Raw genomic sequence first — 22,133 nt, 5'->3', positions numbered from 1 at the left:
CTGAAGAAATATCTTGGACGAAGTTTTTTCAAATGAAGCTCAAACCGAGGAAAGTTTAAGCAATACAAAATGACTGTATCGCATTGCTTATGACTCGCGTGACGCACGTGCGATACCTGTGAAGAAGTCTGAAGCTCAGCGATTCTCCTCTCCAGCAGCGATGTGTCCAGATGTTTAAGGTTCTTACTGGTGTCCAAGGATTTCAGAATGACCTGATGGTTTTTATCAATGACTGAGAGACACTTTTTGCAGCTCTGCTGATATGTAACCAGCTCCTGCGAATCGTTTTGACAAACAGAGACAGAGATGTCACTCAAGTTTTTGTTTTAAATGCATCGTGTCACGCACGTCTTTCCCTCTGAATACTCCTGAGTACTTAGCTTATGACAGCATGAGTTACCTGACACTTCTGATTGAAGTCTCCGGGAGCCTCGGAGTCCCGAGAGGAGGTGATGCGACTCGCCTTCTCCAGCGACTGGTAGAACCCGGTGATGTTTTTCTCCATTTCTTCTAAAGGAGGCAGCATGGCCTGGGAGTCCCTCAGAAGGGGCAGAGCTCTCTCTCTGATCTAAAACAGACGGCACGTACTGAGGTCAAAAAGAAAGCGAGACCATGAAACTTAACGTGTCGGTTAATGGGAGAAACGGCAGGGTGGGGCACCTTGCAGAGCTCATCTTTGATGGTTGCCATGGCGGCCAGCATCTGTGCGATCTCCTCCTCCGTGAGGTCTTTGGTCAGCTGCTGCGCGTTACGCGTGGCCGTTTTGTACGCCGCCTCCATGGACGGAACCTTGTGTTTGATGTCCTGAGAGGATGGAGATGACATTTATGATCTCATGCTCTCTAGCGTCAACGACACTGCAGTAAACATCAACATCATTTATCCCCATCAAATAAATTGGTTGGATAATTGCATCAGTACACAGCTCAGCTCATCAGTGATATTTTTCGAGTCATTATCACAGTATCACCCTGTAGGGGTTTATTTAACCAGATGTTTGTACAATTTCCCTTTTTTTACATAGATAAGCACTGCACCAAATAGATAAACATACATAATTTATTCAATTACCAAGCAACTATTGTATTTTATTAAGTCAGAAAGAAGAAGCAAGAGCATGACCTGAAAGATCTATAGCTGTTTTTACAGCTTTAATGAAGCAAAGCGATGCAAAGGAAAGAACAGTATGTGATTTCTGTAAAACACTGTTGATATTTATATTCGATAACCAAACAAATACCGAATACCAAGGTTTTTAAAGTATCTGAACTTTAGTGTTTTTACTTTACTTTTTTGCTAAGATTTTTAATGTATTGAAGTATTAAAGGAAAACATTTTTAATGGAATAATATTTATTTAATGAAGAAATATTTCGTATTTACAAATTTAGCGGAGTGAAAGCATGATATATGCTTCATAATATAACAACACTTTGTACACAATAGATACTTTGAATGGTGTAAAAAAAGTACTGTCCATCTCCTACCTAAAAGAAACACACCCCTGCCTTCATTGCTCTCCGCCGCCAAAATAACAATACTATCCGTCGTAAATAGTATTTGAAAGTAGAATTATTGTGTCCTAAACTGTAGTATGTTGAAAAGAGTATTCGAAAGATTCCCAGATGGTCTACTAGAAATTTGAAGTACAGAATGATGCACAATCGGATATTACCCAAAACTCACCGCGAGTAGGCGCAGTTAAGTGATGCTCCACTGCATTAATAATGATTAGGAAATAACTGTTCCATCACTAAATTAATAAATATAACTATAGAGTTAACATTACAAATGAAACAATGACTGAATAAATACTTTACTAGAGCTGTATTTTGAATGTGTGAAATCCACTTCCGTTTCCTGTTAATATGTCCCAGTGCGTGCGTTTTATTTTGATACACGTGAATGCATTTTCCAAACAAAAACTGTACATACTTTTAGTGCATAGTATAAGTAGGCGAATTGCGACGCAGCATTAGTCCTCAGGAGCGTAAACACACCTTGTTAACCAATTGGCTGCGAGTGTCATGGTGTTATGTGGAGCGATCAGATTAGTTTTTTCTTCTATTTAAGAAGCCACAACTGTGACCAACACAAGACATGTAGCAAATTTTCAAATGTTTTTGTTTGGATGTTGATTTTAATTTTTAATTGCGTTTCTCAGAAATCCCTTACTGCACCTTTAAACTATCAGAAGTAAACATCGAAGAAAGCCTTGAATTCAGATTACCTCGACATCTTGCAGATACGTCCTGATGTTCAGAAATGACACTTGAACTGGAGTATTCATCCTCTCGTTGGATGTGTCAATAAATGCTTTCAAAGCTCCAATTCCATCTTCATAATCTTTTCTCAGTTTGTCCACTTCATCCGCTCTGGCATACTGAGACAAACACTCATGTCAATATTTTCTCCTTTTCTCCAGAAACCTTTATATCTCTATCTACTATATCAAGAGACGCAACAACATTTAAATAAGCCACATCATGAAAGTAATACTGTATTAACACTCAGAACCCCCCAAAAAAAGTATATCACCAGTGAACCGGACCATAGTTGGGAAGTAAGTTGTAAAAAGAGGTCCTTCATGGTATAAAAATGTCCCTTTAAAGGCGAGTAGATTCGGTTTGTACCAAGAACCGCTACAAGAATGCTTGCTTGACATAAGAAAGAAGAGAATGTCTTACCTGTTTGACTTTGACGAACAGCTCTCTCCATCGGCCATTGAGGAGAAGCAGTTGCTGTTTCAGTTCTCTGGAAACGGTCTCATCACATGTCTCGATCAGAAAGTTTCCAGCATCGTTCATGCCCATGTGCTGCTGAATCCAGTGCGGAAGATTCCGGAAAAACTCCTGCAGAACGGACAGTGTTTATACAAAGCCCCCATAGTTTTACTTCTTTCTAAAGTGATAGTTATTAATACGCACCCGTTTGTCGCTCTCTGATTGGTTGAGCATCTTCTCAGCGTCCTCCAGCCAGGCCTGCAGACTTGCCACGGTGCTGCTGTATTTCTCCCAGTTACAGATCACTTCCTCCAGCATGCTACGCACGCTACGAACCTCCACCGACAGGTTCTTCCATTGCGCTGTCACGTCACACAGAAACTTATTCACTCCATCACACTCCTCACCTGTCAATAAATGCAGAGATAAACGTTACGAACTGGATTTAGAAGGAGTTGTGCTAGCAAAAATTCAAATTTCAATACCATGAAGTCATTTTAAACCGGTCACAAAAGAAGATATTTTGAAGAATGCTGATAACCAAACAACACTGGCACGCATCGATTTTCATTGCATGAACACAAAATGTCTTCTTTCGTGTTCCAGGTACACAGGTTATGAACAACAAAAATCATCTTCAAATTTGGGTAACCTACTATCCCTTTAACACTGTAATAATGGGATCAAGGATGTTCGATCATGAGAGAGAATGAACATAATCCCAAACTATTTTGGCTTGTAGAGATCAGAATGCCAGAAAATGATCATAAAAAGCTGCGTGTTTCTTCTGCCTCATGGGACATAACGGATGAGAGCATCACATCTTACCGGAAGCGCCAGACTTCATGTACGTCTCTGCTGCCTGTTTCAGGGTCCGAAACGTTGTTTCGTAGTGCTCAAAGAACTTATGGCCTTCGATAAATGTCTGAGTTGGAAAGAATAGATTATTAGTAGGATGTATGATGCAGACATTAAAGTGGTAAATTGAAGACTTGCGGACGTACTATATAATTCTGAAGGAGCAGCTCCACTGAGTCCGGCCGGCCATATTTAATGATCCAAGATTTCAGCTTTGACTCCGCCAGGATGAGAAAAGCCATCAGGCGATACTTCATCTCCCAGAAATCAAGTTTAATAAGATGAAAATGGGACGATGTGGACACGAAATTAAATCTGTGAAATAAATGTGTAAAACAATTGGTACAGTAACTCACTTTGGATAAAAGCATCCACTGAATAAATACTTAAATTAAAGATGCACCGAAACTAAAATTCTCCACCAATACTAACAGCCGATTAAACAGAGTGTTATCTGCCGACCGATTCTGAAGATGAACTTTCTGAATGTTTTTAATTCATATAATGACTATTAATATTAAACAGCAAACTGGTGATGTTTCTTAACATTTTCTATACAAGGAGTCCTGTCATCTTTTGATTGACAGGATATCCTGGCCCTGTTCATCGGCCGTTTTTAAAACATCAGACGGTTGTGTGAACAATTGCTTTTATCAATCGATATCGATTATTGGCTGATATATCGGTGCATCTCATTAGTATTTACATTTACATTAGAGTAGGAAAGAGTCAATATATTTTAGAAATGTATGATTTTTTTTGTTTAAAGACAACATGAAATAAAACAGTACGTCACATTAATGGCCTTATTGTGCGGTATATTCCAAAAAACAAAATGTCCCGTATAAACCAGATTTATAAGAAAATCGTCACGTTATGAAAATATCAAAGAACGTTGCATGTTGTCTATAAACCAGCCTCCTGCTGTAAAGCAAAAGCTCATGAGAATGAACCTTTCCGCCATGTCCTGAAGTTGATCGGGTGGAACCGGGACCCCGTTTACAGATCTGTCTCTGTGAATCTGCTGAAACGCATGTCTGTGTCCTTCCAAATTCTTCAACACCTCCTGAATGTAAAGCACAAACATCAAGAACTAAAATCTGATGAACACTGTTCATATTTAAGCTTCTCACATGAAGTGCACAAGAGATCGCAACAGCAAATCGTCAAAGTAGGTCCAAAACAAGGCAAACAATTGAGGCTTAAAAAGATGCTAAAACTAGAAATCTTGCGTTGTTATGGAATTTTGAGTCTGAAGCGAACCTTGTGCTGTTCCAGTTTTCTGTGGATGATGTTGGCCGTCTCCTCGTGAGATTGTTGAATGGCCAAGTCCTCTCTTAGGGAAAGTTCTGCCCGATGCAGCCAAGCTCCGATCACTCCCAAAGGACCAGGCAAAGATTTATCCAGATGGATGTGCCAATCCAAGAGCTGGACACACCACAGAACATATCACAGCAAGGTGTGATTTAACGCCGTTTCATGCCTTCTGACTTCTTTACACTGTTAATCGTGCTGGCTTCTCATGCTCAAGTCGACTTGTCTAAAAACAAGTTGGACGTATTGCGTAGTATTTCTGTGCTCGATACGTTCCCCCAACGTTCGTGTTGGTTTCTTAAAGTAAAAACTGTTATGTTACAACTTTCTTAGTTCCTTATTGGACTATTCTCCCGGCAAAGGACGCACATCAAGGCCAAAGAAATAGCCCCGCACACGCGTCAACTGACGAGCAATATTAAGACCATCAAGATTGCCTGCCCTGGATATTATATAAACGGTGGATATAATCCTGGATTTGGAGATTGTTTGATACTGATAGATGGTGCGGTCCCAGCGCTAAAAGATGCCGGACATGATCTGCACGCGGTAAGTCAAACTAATTAAAGTTTATTTGGCAATCGGCGCGTATGTGCATAATGTAAACAACACAAATTTATAGAGAAACAACAGTAATGCAGGGATAATGCGATGATGTATTGTGTGCTCGTGATTTAGTTCCTCCCCTCCACACCCACTGGAGGTTGTCTGTTTATGGAAATAATAGTACAGCTGTATTTGTCTTTTATAAACGTGATCAAATTAAATATTCTTCGAAGATACGAAGTATGCAACACTACTCTATCGGTACTCAACTACGCGTTCAACCGGACCTTTAAAGACACTTTCTGTATGAAAGGAGCCATCAAGCTGTCGAGTGCCTGACCGGATCGCCGTGTCCGCTCTGTGGAGTTCTCTGTTTCAATAAACAAAAGCCTCTGTGTGTCTGTCCTGATTTCTCACTGATGAAGTCCTGCACTACAGCTTACACTTCATTACAGAAGATCTTATTTACTTTCTTTTCGATGTCATCGTATATGATGCGTGGAAGACAGCGACTGATGATAGTTAATGATGAAACGCATACCCTGACAGACAGCTGATCCCAGGCCTGTTTGACCACGGCCTGATCCACCGATAGTTTTCCATCTCTATGTACGGGCTGCAACAGAGATTCGATCTGTTTCTTTCTCATCTCATACTGCACACGGAAGCTCTTAAAGGCCTGTAAGCATGCAAAAAGATGGTCAATAGAAAAATGGGACAAAAGAGGTCAAGATCAGACAATAATCAAAATACATCTGAAATAAGTCTGTAGAAAAGTGAAAAAGCTTATAGAAAAGATGTATTGTGGTCATTCCAGACCACTGTCTGTTGAATTTTAACTAAATCAAACCCCAGGAGTGACATAAAGTCATCCAACAGCAATGTGAAAGACGAAACACATAAAACATTATTGTTTACTTTAAATTACAATATGACTGTTGTATTTTTTTAAAGTATCTGAACTTGTTTTCTTTGCAGTATTTCAGAAATACAGAGCATCTTTTCTGTTATTTTCACCTGATTCGCCAGTTTTCCTTTTCTCCAAATAAATGCAGATAGAAACAATATTTTTATTTGAAATTTGGCAGAACTATTCACAGCCTAAACACAGTTAGTTACCAAAACACATTGGCCTACCGATAAATATAACATTTTAAAATCCTTTGAAAGGGTCTCTTCTTTCTTAAGCCGTATACTGTATCTGGAGATATACAGTCATCCTGTATACCATCGTTTTGTAATGCAAACCTTTCTAGTGCACAAGAGGACTAACACATTTTGTCTTTGATCAATATATTTTACCTGATATTTGTCGGCGAGACTCTCTTCAGAACCCTGCAAACGCAGTACATCTCTCTCCAGCTGATCCAGCCAAACCTTCACCTCCCTCAGCACCTTTCTCTCCTCTCTCTGTGCACGGCACACGCAAAACGATAACTTAACACTTATTTAGAGAGCATTTGGCAAGATACTTTACACCACGATCCCACATGAAGTAACAGAGTGTGATGAAAAGATAGAAGCAGAAGGTTCATTTGAAACTGAAGATCCCAAATCACTACATGTCATATAAAGCTTATAGCCCCGTATTATAACCCTGTTTATTGATAAACACATACCTCAAGCATTAGCTCAATATCTTGTGGGTCATACTGTCCAGGAGAGCAGACACATCGAGACACGCAAACACAACACAGTCAAGACGTTAGCCAGGAAAAAAGAAGAATTGAAAAGAGAGCAGCACCGCAGACGGGTCGTTTCGGGAAAACAGTGATATCTGGTACGTGTGTGTCCATGACTTCACATTGATATTATTAACAATTAACCACCATGTATTGGAAAAATAATGATTGAACAACTGTTTTCTGAAAACGACCCGTCGTCTAAAACAAGCTTCATGCATGCGTGAGAAAACCGGCTCTTACCTGTAGAGTGGGAATAGAGAGAGCAAATTTAGGAATGGAACGAACCAGCTACAAACGCGCACAGCGAGCGACACAGACAGAGACACAGAGTGAGCACACGGAGCAATGCATTATGGGTGCGATTCTACAGTTGAATGGGTCTTTGAATGGATTCCACATTGGATGCACTTAACTAAATGGACCTGGTTGGTGACAAATGAAGCTCTATAGGTGGCATGAAATGATTACAGCGGGCGGTGAGAGTATTTGAAGCTGATGGCGTGCCTTACTTCTTCTTGGTGGCCATCTGCCTCGGACTGGTGGGGGTCTGGGTAGTGTTTCAGGAACTGAGCTACGTAAGTCATGATGGATTTCTCGTCAGGTTTGTCCACATCCACATCTGCAAGAGAAACACGGAGACCTCAAAGATCTGGATTGACCAAAAGTCAATCCTGTATGTCTGACAACCACTCCACTCTCTACAAATCATCCAGGAATCCAGGATGCTTAAGGAGCCACCGAGGAACCTCCTCACCCTTTGTAGGACTCTTTCCATACATTTTAAGATAAAACAAAAAGTATAATGAAATGAGAAATAAATTTAAAGACACCCTGAATGCAATAGAAAATACTAAGCGGTCTTTCAACTGATTAAGGATTCAAATCATCTTGACTAGTTAAACATGGCTCCATTCAATCGTGATACAAAGTACAGAAACACACAACCAGTTTATTTGCAAAAACAGATTTTCAAGATTCTTACATTAGTTAACACATAATATGAATCATCGGGTGTTAGGTAGACCTGATGCCATATTAGATGATCTTCTAATGACTCAAATAAGGAAGCTTTTTAATGTGACTTCAAAGGGCCGCATCACATAATGATGTCATGCCTGTTTGGCTCTGATCTCGCCCAATCTTATGCTTGAATTACAGTGACCTACATACAAAACTATAATGGCATCTGTCTGTAAAGAGGCTTCATGACAGTAAATCTCAATGGAACTGTGAAACGTCTACTAACATTAAACTCTAAACAAACAAGCAGCTCTTGAACCGAATTTAAGTTGATATTGGTAATTGCATTGGATATTGGGAAGATATTGAAGGAAAATGTCAAAAATGTTCAAATGGAGCACCGTTACCTTCAGGATCCAGTAAACGTGGTATCCCGAGCTCATTCTCCGCCACAGTGAATGCTTCCTCCAGGTTCTCGCGGTTACTTCTGGTTTTCACGACATCCATGTTAACAAGATCCGGACGGATGGCATGTATGACTGAATGGAAAGCCACACCACTTCGCCAACTGGGACCAAAATCTTTGACCGCGATTCCCAGGCGACTTGAGACAAGAGGTAATGTTAACAAATTAAGTCATTCCATTAAAAACGCACTGACAGTTACTAAAGAAATATAGTTTTATTTGAGTGAAATACTTGGTTGCTGTTGTCTGGACCCATCTAAGCATGGCTTTTTTGGCATTGCCCTGAAACTTGGTGACCACTTTGCGTTTCATGGGTGGGCTGCCTGTCTCAGAGCCGGCCATGCTATCAACAGAAGAGGCGCTGCTGGATAACGCCTGAAGGGCTGTCAGATTACTGGTCAACTCTTCAATCTGCAAACGTTTGGGAGGACAGACCCTTAAAACCCACATACGTGGACGAATGCATGACTTCAAACACATATACTGGTGTTATTTTCAAAGTTCACCTGGAAGTAGAGAATAATGGTCCACATCAGCCCCAAGACAATAGACGGCCGTCCATCAGCGATGTCTGTGGCGTTTATGTTGACCAGTTTAATCTACGAAACCAATATATCACATATATCATCAATGCCATAGATATTTATGTTGCCCAGCGTAAAAAGCTCAGGTTTGACAGCTGTGTAAACGAGCCGAACGCAAATCCTGTCAGCGGAAGAAATAAATCATGTTTCTTGCAAGCATTTTCACTGTAAAAAAACTATTTACAGTAAGATTTACAGTACGTTATGGCAAAACGTTTGAATGCATCATTTTGCCATCTCCATTAAATACAAGGAGCTATTATTCAACGCATAAGATACGATTTTGACTTCAATCATATATTCTCACATATTATTATGTTTTTTATATATTCTGTTTTTGTATATTGTAGAAAAAACTTTATTATTTCAAACCTGATATTCAATCTTACACGTCAAGAGCACTTGTATTACCAAGTGCCAAATCGCTGACCGTTTTTCCTGAATTTTGCTGTAAATGTACAGAATTTTTTACAGTGCGCAGGCCTTGATCCTTCTCAACTTATCTTGGGGAAAATCGCAAATAATCAGAAAGTTTCAAAAGCATGCTTTAAAAATGAGTTTGCATCGAGTCATAAACCAGGATGGATACACGAAACATATGTGAAACCGTCATGACTAGTCAGTTTAAGACATACAAGCGATGCTTTCAAACCCAATGAGTAAAAATAAATAATTCAGCCAGTAACAGCTTTAGCAAACATGTCAATAATGAAACTGCCGGCTGCATACGGAAAGCATCATCAAACGCAAATAAATGCGTCAAAAGAGCAGGTGTTTGTGAAACTGAGACTTCGGTACTGACCGGAGATCCTCTGTATACAGACTGAGACAAGGCATGATAAAAGAGAGGACACAGTTAAAATCACAAAATAAGGGATGCTGGACTGGGACATACAGAATGAAAATCTTTAACGTCTTTGTAAAGGATTTGTATTGGACTGGGTACACGGGTTAGATTGTGGGGGGCCCAAAGATTTAAAATGAAGATTTGAGGAAGATGTATGTGGTCACCTACCCTCCTGCCCTCCAGGAACTTTAACGCAGTGCCTATGTTGGAAACCCAGTGGATCCTTTTCAGCTGTCTGCCTTGTTCACATGGCTAAAGAAAAGGCGAGAGGATCATGAGCAAGAGAAATGAAAGCAGAACCGTATCAAGTCCATTATCTTTTAATTAAACGGAGACTAAATGACATCACAGCGGGCCACACTGAAGGATAATCTATAGATTCAGAGGTGAGAAATCGGGATGTTGCGTTAGTGACACTTACTAATCTCTGTCCAGACAGCACCTCTAACAAAGCCAACAGTTTCACCCCATCCTTGATGTCCTCGAACAGGTCGTTGACTTCGAAGGGAGGTTTGTGCTGGAAATGGAGAAATGAGCCTCTTAAAAACATGCCTGAACAACATTCACCAACTTACATAGACCAAAACATAGTACAAATAAATAGAATTGTTGTTGGCATGTTAAAAAAATCATTTGTATACAGCTGAAGAAAGGAAGTCATGCTTGCATCACGTATTTTATCCTTTTAAGGTCTGTTTTCATACACTTTCAAAACCCATAACACATACATACAACAACGTATTTTTGCAAAACAAACGTACAAATTGAATCGATATCCAGCATTTAAAACTAAAAAATCTATACTTTAGCTAAACAAAATGTATAAGAGGTGCATCAGTTAATGTGTACTAAGACGCAAACGTCTCACTTAGAAATGAAAGTTAACATGCAGATGCACTTGACTGTCTGCAGTCCTACTTGTGATCACATAACAAAATCTGCGGTCTGTGCCGCTCGCTGAAACCAAGATGGAAAGGACAACACAACAGAAACTCTGCTTATGGCACATGCTCCGGCAGCTGTAATGAGGATTATGGGTTCAGAAACTGCTTTGTCATGGCAGGAAAAGACCCGAGCGAGATATAAAGATCAGACAGATCTTTCGTGCTTTTGTGTTTCATGCTTTCACACCTCATCTATACATATTCGTACAGAAAATGTATAATGTCCCAGTTGCTTAACATGACCCATGCATCTATTCAAAACTCGAAGTTCTTTTTATAGACGCCCTTGCAGTTGTGTATAATCAGCTCTGGATTTTTGCATGCTTCACAAAAAGTACCCAAAAGACATTATTGCACTACCGAGTACAGTATCTAACACGGCAGATTAATAAGGTAGCACTGGACAGCAGTTCACACGATTTGCACGTTTACATCATAACTGAAATGCGACCGTCATCATTTTGATGTGCGAAACATCATAACAAAAGTGCAAACGTTGCAAAGGAAATGAAGACAATAGAGCAAATAACAGACATGCTGAAGGTCAAACCAAAATATTCAGAACTTTCCATCATAAAACCGACTCACACGCAAAGCCCAAACGCATTTATTTGTGCTAAGCGTTAGGAAAATTAAATATATAAGGTATCAAAGAAATGGAAGGTAGAGAATGAGATCAAATGAATTGAATCGCTGCATTTAAGTAACGGCTCGCAGGAGTTTTAATTACTCTGCATATCCTGCAGCTCAGTTAGTATGCACTAAGCATGTAGTATACTTGCTGACCACATTTCTTGGATTCTTCAAACTTTCACAGTCGAGCTTTGAGCTATTGTGCACCAGATTCTGTGGAACAAAAGAGTCCCTCACAGCAATCCGGGCTGACTGGAATACATAAACCCGCCATTTGTGTCAGATTATCCTCTATTGTGCACCTCAAAGTGCCCCGTCACCCGAGCGACTAATCACGCATAATGAGGCGAAAGGGAGGATATGTTTATATACTGTAGCTGTGAATACACTAAATACAAGTATATCTATCTGTAATGAATTATAACCTCCACCATAATGTCAAAATAAACGGTAAAGCCGTGTTAAGAAATGTATAATCTGTGTATGCATCCGCAGAAAGAATGAAGAGACAGTTCACTATTTTTATTTTATCAGCATTACGAGATATATGTGAAAGACTGACAGCGTAACAAGACACATGAAATAAAATTGCTCTGAACTTTTCCTAAATACATGTACAAAGTGTACCGATGCATATCTTAAAAGAAAAGATGAACTTGTTTTCTTTGCCGTACTTGAGGTCTGAAAAGATAAAGAGCATGTTTTCTGATATTTTTAACAGTCTCTCTGGTTTTCATTTTATGTGAATAAATGCAGACGACGCAAATGCAAACAATATTTTCATTTGAAACGTGGGAGAAATATTGTTTGTAGTTCACAGGATGACCTCAGCAGATATCTACATTCGTAAGTAATAGCACATTCATAAAACTGAAAATGGTCATTTAATTGGATTAAATACCCAAGACCAGAACTTTAGTGTTTTCCTCCCTGTTTACATTCACTTTGGATAAAAGCATCTGCTAAATGCCTAAATGTAAATGAAGAAATTTTATACTTTGATGCAAAAATCTAACTTCCACATGAATTATAAAAATCACTTTTTAAAATTTTCATTAACATTTATTCATTTGGCAGAATGGCCTTGCGCTGTATAAATATAGCAGCTTTTTAAAATGCCCTTGCGCTTTATAAAACAGGCCATATGCTGACCAAATATGACTGATTCATTGATTGTCTTGTACTATATAGCTTATTTTCTGCTGTTGATTCTTAATCACAAGGCCGCAAACATCCAGAGCCCTCAAGAGCGAAGTAAACGCTTCCTCCCACTGTGAATTGTTCCAACCCCTCTCGACGGCCATCTGCACACACCTACAGCGTCCAAGACTTCCCATAAATACACTTATAAGGCACACACGAGGTCTGCATTCTTATGTACGAAAAGTTGCATTTCTGGTGTTCATAAAAAAGGACATTGAGAAGGTTTTGGTGTCTCAAAGGCGCTCCATCAGTGATCGTTCGTACAGAATAAACTGCAGCCCTGTTGACAAGTCGTTGGCTTGCTCACGTTTTCTTTTCATGCTTCAGCCTCCAGATATAAACACAAAGCCAAGCTCCTCAACCTACTCATGCCGTCTCACCCACTCCTTCAGGACCGGGCAGTGGGAGGCCATCACAACGCGGCATTCATTCTCAACGCATGTGGAATAAACAGCCCTCATGCTTCTTATTACTGCATTACAGCCGCTGATTGTTTTTTCTGCTTTTGAGCTCTGTTGCAGCCATTTACCCTTTACACTCATGATGACATTAGACCATAAAAACCAATCACATGAACCAATCACGGCACACAGAGGAAAAGACAATTAGACAGACATCATGATGCCTGAATTCCTCAACATATCAAAACATTTTGTTACAGTGAATTTTTTTGCAACGCATACAAACGTATAAAAGTATTAGATGAGAAAATATTAAACCAAGTGGCTATTTTAAACAGCTAAACATTTTATTCAAATTCGTAACGGATACGGCAATGCACCAACTGTTAAAGTAAAATGAAAGCATAGAAGTATTTTAGAAACTTTCTGGACTTCAAATTATAATGGAAATACAATCATACATTCATGAATCACCTTAATACCGGCTGGTAAACATTTCAAAAGACACAGAAAAGTCCCAGTGAACCGGAAGTTATGATCGCTTTCACTTCCATATTTTGATACATTTCCGAGTGAAATGGACAGTGTCATTCTCTGAGATTTGATTGGATGTATAAAACAGCTGTTGCATTTTGAAATGGCAGCAGACTGACAATTGAAGGGGAGGAGTTTACAGATGCTCCGCCCAAGCCGTCTAACATATGTCATCTAAGATGAATAGTCATTACAGGAAGGAAGTGCATTTGCAAATTTTAACTATAGATTATGAGGGCACAAAACTTTTAAAAAGAGACTGACCCACATTGATAAACTATTTACAATAAACGCTGCAATATTTCATGAATAAACAGGCATTGTCATTTTTTTGTTTCCCTGGGACTTTAAAGTACTGTTAGAAAGTCTCTGGCATCATTTTGCAGTAAAGTAAACTAATCTTTGCAGATGAAATTTATAATATTAATATTGTATAATACTAATAATATTTTGTTACGTAATGAAATTACATTAATACTGATTTCATTGGCTTTTTGCCACTGCATAATAATTGCAATTCACCCTAAAAACCCCTATTGACTAATTGTTTAATATTGTGTAAAATATTATAAACCGCTAAAAAAAGTCTGTCTTACCTTGGCTAGGTGAGAATTAATCCACTTTGTGAACGTTCTTTTCTGAACCGACTCCTGTTCATCTGAAAGAGAAAGAAAATATACTTTTTATAATATATATTATTTAAACGTTATGAGCTCCTGCAGTTTTCCCAGTCTCTATGACTCCATTTTTATAGTCACACAAATGTGTACAGTATCTTTACTGTAAGCCTGCTTAAAAGTCTAGAGAGGAGATATTCACCAGCGCAGCAAAGCTGGATGTCCACACGTGGCATGTGCAAAAACATGGACATTATATCAGAAACATAATGAAATATAATTAACATGAAATACACTGTCAACACAAATTATCAGACGAATATTAAAAGCAAAAGCATTTCTTTTCGCTTATTTGTAATCCAGATTTCAGGAAGACAAAGTTTAACAAGATTCATTTACAGATGCACTTGCATAGAAAACTTGCCACCACAATCCTAGGGTGTCGCTATGCAGCTACAAAAGCATTTCTGAGTGGTTTCCAGGGTGTTGCTATGCAGTTGCTAGGGTGTTATGGGTGTTTTTCAATTGGAATCTTCTAATATACATATTTGTAGTCATAAGTCTTTTAATCTCGTATTGTGTTAATTAACTGCACAGCCTAAGAAAAGCTGGTCATATCTACATTTCGTTGCAAGTTGTTTCATGTGTTTAACCATGACAAATAAACAAAATATATTAAATAGCAACGAAGCTGTCGAGTTACAAGTCAAAGTTTAGGGGCTTGTGGGTTTGTTTAAATCCTTTATTGTAAATAAGAGCAAAAGCAATAGGGATGCTTGTCTTCACAAATGCTATCACGAAACTCTATAACACAATATTCAGATCTCGCAGAGAATTTAAACACACGCAAGGCCGTTTGGTTCTGCAACAAACACCCAACAGACATTTATGCATGATGGGCTCAAACAGATCATCATTCTACACAAAAGACAACATCCTACGTTTGCATGCATGTACAAATGCAATGCACGGGGCATGTCTAGCACACAGTTCCTGCAGCACACATGGCATGCCGGCGCAGCGTAAAGCACACCACAGTTATCATAATCCAACATGCGCAGTGGTGACCCTTTCTATCTCTGACACGACATTTACCTCTCCAGATGAGAAAGACCTCAGCTGGCCAATAGCAGTACCGACCCAGGGATGTGTCACCTACATCCAGCATTAAATCTGAGCTCCTGAAACATCACACGGGATGAGAGGAGAATGTCCCACTTACCGCGGAGGTATTGAAAGAATCCTGTCACCAGATTCAGAGACGTGGTCTTCTTCACAGCTACGTCCTTAAATTGAGCCATAGTGCTCGTCACATGCCCTGTCCTTCTCTCTGCCCTTCGTGTGTGAAAGCGAGCGCATATTATCCAGTGAGGAAAACCAGATCAGCTGTCCTTTATTTCCGTCTGGAGGGAGAGCGAGCGCTGGAGCTTTCCGTGTGAAAACACTGAGTGCTGGAGGATGGAACCTCCCCCTCTCTTTTTCCTCCTCTCCCTTTCCCTCTCTCTCTCTCTCTCTCCCTCTCTCTATATGTGGATAGGCTAACCGAGGCCAGTTTTTTTAGCTGTTGTTAGCAGTGCTGGTGTGGATGCTCTGATCTGCTCTATTCTCTCTCAGCATCATCTCCCAGCTGCAGCCATTATAACCGGCTATGGCGTGTATGCTCCAATCAGCATGCAGGGGGGGCTGTGATGTCACGGGGCAGCTGGTGTTATCCTGATTTGTATGGGTGGGCGGGGGTCACCTCTTGTGCTATACAGCTTGAACTTTAGCACAAGCAATGCAGGCACTTTTAGGAGAAAGCGGCTAAACCAATAATCAGATCTGCAGTTTTTTCAGCACAGTCTAGACCACTACACAACAAAATAATTATGGGTACATGTCACAATTATTGTTGGGTGTGGGGGGGGGGGGTTGAGAGGGGGTAGACAAATAGAGACTTGTACATAGTCAACATGCAATCTGAATTGACTTCTTTCCCACGTTAAAGGGATAGTTCAGCCAAAAATAACAATCTGTCTTCATTTATTCACCCTCATGTGGTTCAAACCATGTATGTGAGACACAAAAGAAGATATTTTGAGAAATGTTTCAGTCGTTTTGTGTTCATACAACGGGAAGTCAATGGGGAGCAATGTTGTTTCGTAACAAGCGATTTTCAAAACATCTTCTTTTGTGTTCTGCAGAAGAAAAAGGTCATACAGGTTTGGGACGACATGAATTATCCCTTTATTAAATAACTTAATCCGTCAGACATTATTAATGGTGCTTACTAAAATTAGAATCTCTTATCGTCTGGATTTAAACAAACCCTGAAGCCGAACGTTTAAACTTCGTTAGCAGAAAAAGCCCCCAGGTAACCACATGGCAATGCCCTAGCAACCGGCCAGTACACCTTAGCAACCGCACTACACTCAAACGATACCCTCAATACAATACCAATCCCATAGCAACACATATTCGCATGAGGACATATGCAAAAGATCTTGTTTTAATAAAACACTTGCAACCTTTCAACAAGCACTTTTTACGATCTAATAAATTCCTAATGGATCTGCATCATTTTCCTCCTAAATATTCGGATTCACTCACATGCATTTGACAGTCTAAACAAAGATGATTGATGTGTTGCAAAACCCTCGGATTTCATAAGTGTCTATGACAAAAAAACATTGGTGTTGTGTATTTAATTATACTTAATAATACATGTACTGAACTGCACTATTTGCAAATGGTTTTAAGGAAAACCAGGGAACCAACTGCACTTAAAGTATTGAATCATTTATGTCCCAGCTAGTGCACATACATCAACCACCTGCTGACACCCGGTCAGTAATATCACTCTATTATTCCTGAGCATCCACACAACCAGAGCCATTTAACAACACGTCTATTTCTGACGGCTTTTTCATTGTGACTGCGTGATGGTTATCAGAAAGGACATTATACTAGCCTTACTTTAAAGTTTGGCTTTCATAATCTAATAAAGTTTGATTAAATTGCTTTATTTAATCTCATGTTGTGTTCCTCTAAATTGTAAGTGTCGTTTCTAAGTACGATCTTAGAAAGTCTTTGTTCAACAAAACAAGGAATGTTATTCAAACCACGTAAGTTAATACAATTCTCAGAAATACTTTCATCACATGTTCACTTCAGTGTCGGAATCAGTTTGGAAGTTAACATGGTTAAAGTTCAGAGCTATAATATAGTTCAAAGAGTCTTTATTAAACCCTCAAATAGGCATAAAAGTTTACATGTAAAACAAACCAAACATATTGGTTTCCACGTCACTAATCAAATAAACAAACATTTTTGACATTTACCTTTATTGTCACACGAGATGCTCTTTGGAACATCCTCAAATATGAAGTTTTACAAAAATAAGGGAATTTTGTGATTCAAGCAAACAAACAACAAGAGACTAGGCAAAATATTAAGATATTTAAATTAATTTCCATAACCAGATCTAAATTGTTATGCCGGTTATATCATTTCAAACAAAACAAATATTATTACTATACTGTAGAGAGAGGCACTTTCACTATTTCATAGTCAGTGATGTTTGAACCGCACAGTACATTGAATAGATATCCAATAATATGGGATAGTCTTCATCATATTATGTACTATCAAATGTAACATAGAAACCATAAAACCTTTATAAAGATGTGAAGATTTTAATTCCATAATGAATTTATATAGACTTTTAAACTTTTCTAAACAGTGTACTATCCTTATCTGATATCTTGCCAGTGTTTCTGCTCTCCCTACAGTACGTATATGGATCTACAAGGCCAATAATATGGAGCTGTCCAGTCCTGAAACATATTTGAAATGATGTATTTGAGGCTTTCAGTGTACAGTATTAGTGTAATTGTTTAAAATGACTGTTGCATTACTTTTGTAACAGTCTAAAAAGAGCAAATACATAAGCGCAGTAAACATGTTACTGTTCTCTCCACCAGCCACCCTAGAATTTTCCATCTGAAATCAATGTATTTTCACAATGGCAGAAGCACAAAGCGACACAAGATTTTGCATGCGTGTTCAAATTGTACGCTAGCAGTATATTATATGGGATCCACTCACAGCATCATATTACAACACCATGTATATTTTACTGTATCTGCATGTCTATCTGTGTAAGGATTACAGAACGTGATTACAAAAAACGAAACGTATGATAACAAGGGAGAAGTATGATGCTACTCATTTATTTTCAGAGAAATGTTTAAATGTTTTAAACACTCAGGATTGTCACTTGAACACTGCCATCTAGCTCTTATTATTCTACTAAAACTTTCTCCCATCTCAGTTCACCTTCACCCCTTTGGCTTTCCAAACCTGTATGACTTGAGTTTCTCTAAAACTATCTTAAAGAACGTTGGCAACCAAACAACACTGGCCCCCATCGACTTCCATTGTGTGGACACAAAACCACTGAGACATTATCTTAAAATCTCTTGTGTCCTCCACAAAAGAAAGAAATCTCATACAGGTCAAACGATGTCTGATTTTTATTTTTGCTTAACCCGTTCTTTAAATGATGGATTTGTATGGACCTATATAAGGTGAGAAGTCAGATTGTCAGGAACAGGTAAGGGAAGAACCCAAGCGCAGGCAGCAATACAGGGATGAAGGGGTTAACACCAGGACTTTAATTTATATATATATATATATATAAACAGAAAACAAAAAACAAGGGGGGGTAACAAAACAGAGTACACAATAGACTGATAACTAAACACACTCATCAAGATCTCAACTATAAACCACTAAAACAAACACTCACAAAGACTAGGACATACTCAACAGTATTTCTCTGGATAAGGCTTCTAGGACCAGGTAACAAGTACAACAAACAAGCACAAGACGATAGACAAGAGGGCATTATATAGGGAGACTAACAAATGAGATAACGATGGGCAGGTGTGGGTAATGAGACACAGGAGGAAAGCTATACTAGGAACGAGAGGGGCGGGGCCAAATGACGAGACTGGAGAGAACGCATATCATGTCCTGATTGACTATAATATGTTTCTCTCCACATAAAACATGTGGGTCTGTCATGATTCTGCCCCTAGACTAGAAAATCAAGACAAGAGCAGACAGAATCATGACACAGACAGGCATAAATGAGAGTAATGAGCTGGGTTACATCTCAATCACAAGTTATTTCAAGAATAGGCCTTTCTCTTTGTTTTAACACTTTTAAACATTTACATTTACATTTACATTTAGTCATTTAGCAGACGCTTTTATCCAAAGCGACTTACAGATGAGGAAACATTGGAAGCAATTATAACAACATAGGCAACGAAAATACATAAGTGCATCAAACTAGTCCATTAAAGCCTAGCACAGTATAAAAGCTAAGAATAGTGAGGTTAGTAGTTTTTTTTTTTTTTTTTTTTTTTTTTTTAAGAAGGAAAGGGAAGAGAATTAGGAAAAACTCAATCAGCAACGAGTTCTAGCCAAGGTTACAATAAAACAAAATGCTTCATAAAAATTCTTTTTGTTTGACACATGGCTGCAGGAAATAGCAGGTTCGTGCCAGTGGAGGAAAACGTCACAGTGTCACCGCAGGTTCTGAACGGGCATGCGCCATGCGCTGCTGAAGGGGAAACCAAAAAAAGACGCAACCACAGGCCTTCTGTTGTGTAAACCACACATCGCCTTATTTACTGCTGATGTGCCATGACAACCAGCACACACCTCTCGCGATATGACTCTCATCGCAGCGTTGACCACACAAATTCACCCACGTGTACTGAATCAACCTTTGACATGACATGTGCAAAGTCTGTGTCGTGTCCGACAACAAAATCTACGGTCTTCTGTTTATGTGCGTAAGACAATGCAGAAACTTTACATAAAATTATAAATCCTTTACCTAGAATCAACGTTTCCTAAGTGCTGAAGGCATGGTATTGCTACTGTATGCAGTTGCTAAGATGTTCAGAAAGGTTTTAATGTATTGCTGTAGTGTATTGTAGTGTAATGTATTGTTTAATGTAATGTATTGTAAATTTATGTATTGCTAGGCAGTTACTAGGGTGTTCTGGGTTGATGCTACGGTAGTAAGTTTACTGACCCACATCAAAAGAGCCCAAACACATGAATCTGTGATAAAACAAGATGCTTTACAAATAATTACTGTGAGCTATGGCTTCATTATAATCTCTCACAATAATACTAGTGATAACTGCCTTATCACCAGCATGTTTTTATCTTTCATTCTCAAATCAGATTTCCTTCACTAACGATGCAAATTGCATGTTGGCGCTCAAAGAAGAACACTGCCAGTTATCACACACATACAACTTCCTTCCTGGTGTGTCTGAATGCGGAGTTCCTCTCTTTAGCTCGAATCCCACTTCTGGTTTCACCCTGAAAAGATTTTACCAAAAGTTTAAACCATACCGATGTCCATACATGATGGTTTAAATATTTATGTGAATTTCTAACTGCAAATGTTACAACCATGGTGCTTGAATTATCCTACTTTTGCATGAGAGCATCTGAAATCATTTTTAGAAAATCCGCCGAAATGGCAGAACCAGAAAACCCTTGTGACACGATCCTGTTATGATGCTTTCGCTAAGCGTTCACATAAAACTAAATTACTGCTAGTTCATGACCCATTTTAATAGGCTTGACCCAGGCCAATGCCAACAGTAATGGACATCTGCCAAAAAGAGGCATCCGGTGACAGCGACTCCAAATATCGATCTCTGATCTTTTTCCAAGGACAGAAAAGGTGTCATGTTCAACCTGTTCAACCCGAGCTACTCCTGGAGTCTCCGTGCAGCTCTTAGACAATAAAACTAAATGGATAACCTGGATTTTGTCCAGAAAAACAGGTGGATCATGGAAAAACTCAGCATGAGCCGCTATCACAGAGTCCCAGAACAACAATCGTTGCTTTGCTTTTATCATCTGGGTGGTGTCTTGTTTCTCCCCTCTCCAAAAAGGGTTGAGAAAACACTCAACCTTTCCTACTCTCTGAAGCATTGCACATAGTATTAAAGGGTACAGATGGCCATTAGTGGTTTGAACAAGAGTAAGAATTTACTGTTTTAACACAGAGACGGTTAAAAATTCCAGTTGATAAAACAACATGAAGAATGTAAATCATGTCAATCTACCAAGAACGTTTGAGGAACTAACAACAACTCAAGAGTTAGAAAAGAGCCTTAATCAGCAACGGCCTTCCGTAAAACTAAACAACTATGACCTTTGTAGTGACTTTGAAATTACTAGTCAGTCCGTCAGTGTACTTTTGCAATCTCAAAAATCAATTGCCTTGTGCATATTTTCTTATTTTTACATAAATGATAAACGGCATTATATCATATATTGTATATCACATACAGTATATACATGCCATCGACCTCATACCTAGACAGCTTCATAAATATGGATCAAACACCTGTTCTTTTACGGAAAGCATCTTGGCTATCGAATTTTAACTGAATCACAAACTTGTGCAAAATAAGCAGAATACATCGAACTAACAGAGACCTGGTTCTGGTTTCTGTCCTGCTAAGAGGAAGAAAACCACACCTGGCATAAAGCACTGCAGCACTAAAACATCCCTCTAACGCCTCAACTCACATGCCCATGAACACAAATGTCAAAATGAAAGTGCTTCATTTTTTTTCTCCTTGATTCTATAACACGAATTAGCTACATGTGATGCCAGCATTAGTGAGAAGAAAAATGAATAAGCACGCATGCACAAAATCATGCTGTACACCATCAATATTGATTTATTAAGTAGTTCCTGTGCGATCAAATACGAGGCGTCTCAGTTCTTATC

The 22,133-nt window shown here is 39.0% G+C and overlaps 1 protein-coding gene across 1 annotated transcript in view; it reads right to left on the bottom strand.

Annotated features, from left to right (window-relative positions):
• The window catches only part of syne1b (spectrin repeat containing, nuclear envelope 1b), an 83,982-nt gene extending 68,056 nt beyond the window's left edge, over positions 1 to 15,926 (bottom strand). Inside the window, exons 1-20 of the mRNA XM_079459177.1 lie at positions 15,537 to 15,926; positions 14,294 to 14,355; positions 10,404 to 10,499; positions 10,151 to 10,234; positions 9,058 to 9,150; positions 8,784 to 8,962; positions 8,493 to 8,689; positions 7,635 to 7,744; positions 6,743 to 6,850; positions 5,982 to 6,119; positions 4,844 to 5,008; positions 4,534 to 4,646; positions 3,727 to 3,895; positions 3,551 to 3,647; positions 2,927 to 3,129; positions 2,687 to 2,851; positions 2,230 to 2,382; positions 661 to 804; positions 401 to 568; positions 117 to 275 (exon numbers count right to left, since the gene is read on the bottom strand). Coding sequence (XP_079315303.1) covers positions 117 to 275; positions 401 to 568; positions 661 to 804; positions 2,230 to 2,382; positions 2,687 to 2,851; positions 2,927 to 3,129; positions 3,551 to 3,647; positions 3,727 to 3,895; positions 4,534 to 4,646; positions 4,844 to 5,008; positions 5,982 to 6,119; positions 6,743 to 6,850; positions 7,635 to 7,744; positions 8,493 to 8,689; positions 8,784 to 8,962; positions 9,058 to 9,150; positions 10,151 to 10,234; positions 10,404 to 10,499; positions 14,294 to 14,355; positions 15,537 to 15,615 — 2,682 coding nt within the window. The 5' untranslated portion in view covers positions 15,616 to 15,926. The remainder of the gene's footprint in view (positions 1 to 116; positions 276 to 400; positions 569 to 660; positions 805 to 2,229; positions 2,383 to 2,686; positions 2,852 to 2,926; positions 3,130 to 3,550; positions 3,648 to 3,726; positions 3,896 to 4,533; positions 4,647 to 4,843; positions 5,009 to 5,981; positions 6,120 to 6,742; positions 6,851 to 7,634; positions 7,745 to 8,492; positions 8,690 to 8,783; positions 8,963 to 9,057; positions 9,151 to 10,150; positions 10,235 to 10,403; positions 10,500 to 14,293; positions 14,356 to 15,536) is intronic.
• Positions 15,927 to 22,133: the final 6,207 nt, after the last annotated feature.

Source organism: Barbatula barbatula (genome assembly GCF_947034865.1).
Source record: "Barbatula barbatula genome assembly, chromosome: 6".
Lineage (NCBI taxonomy): Eukaryota > Metazoa > Chordata > Actinopteri > Cypriniformes > Nemacheilidae > Barbatula > Barbatula barbatula.
This window is presented reverse-complemented; position numbering and strand designations above follow the sequence as displayed.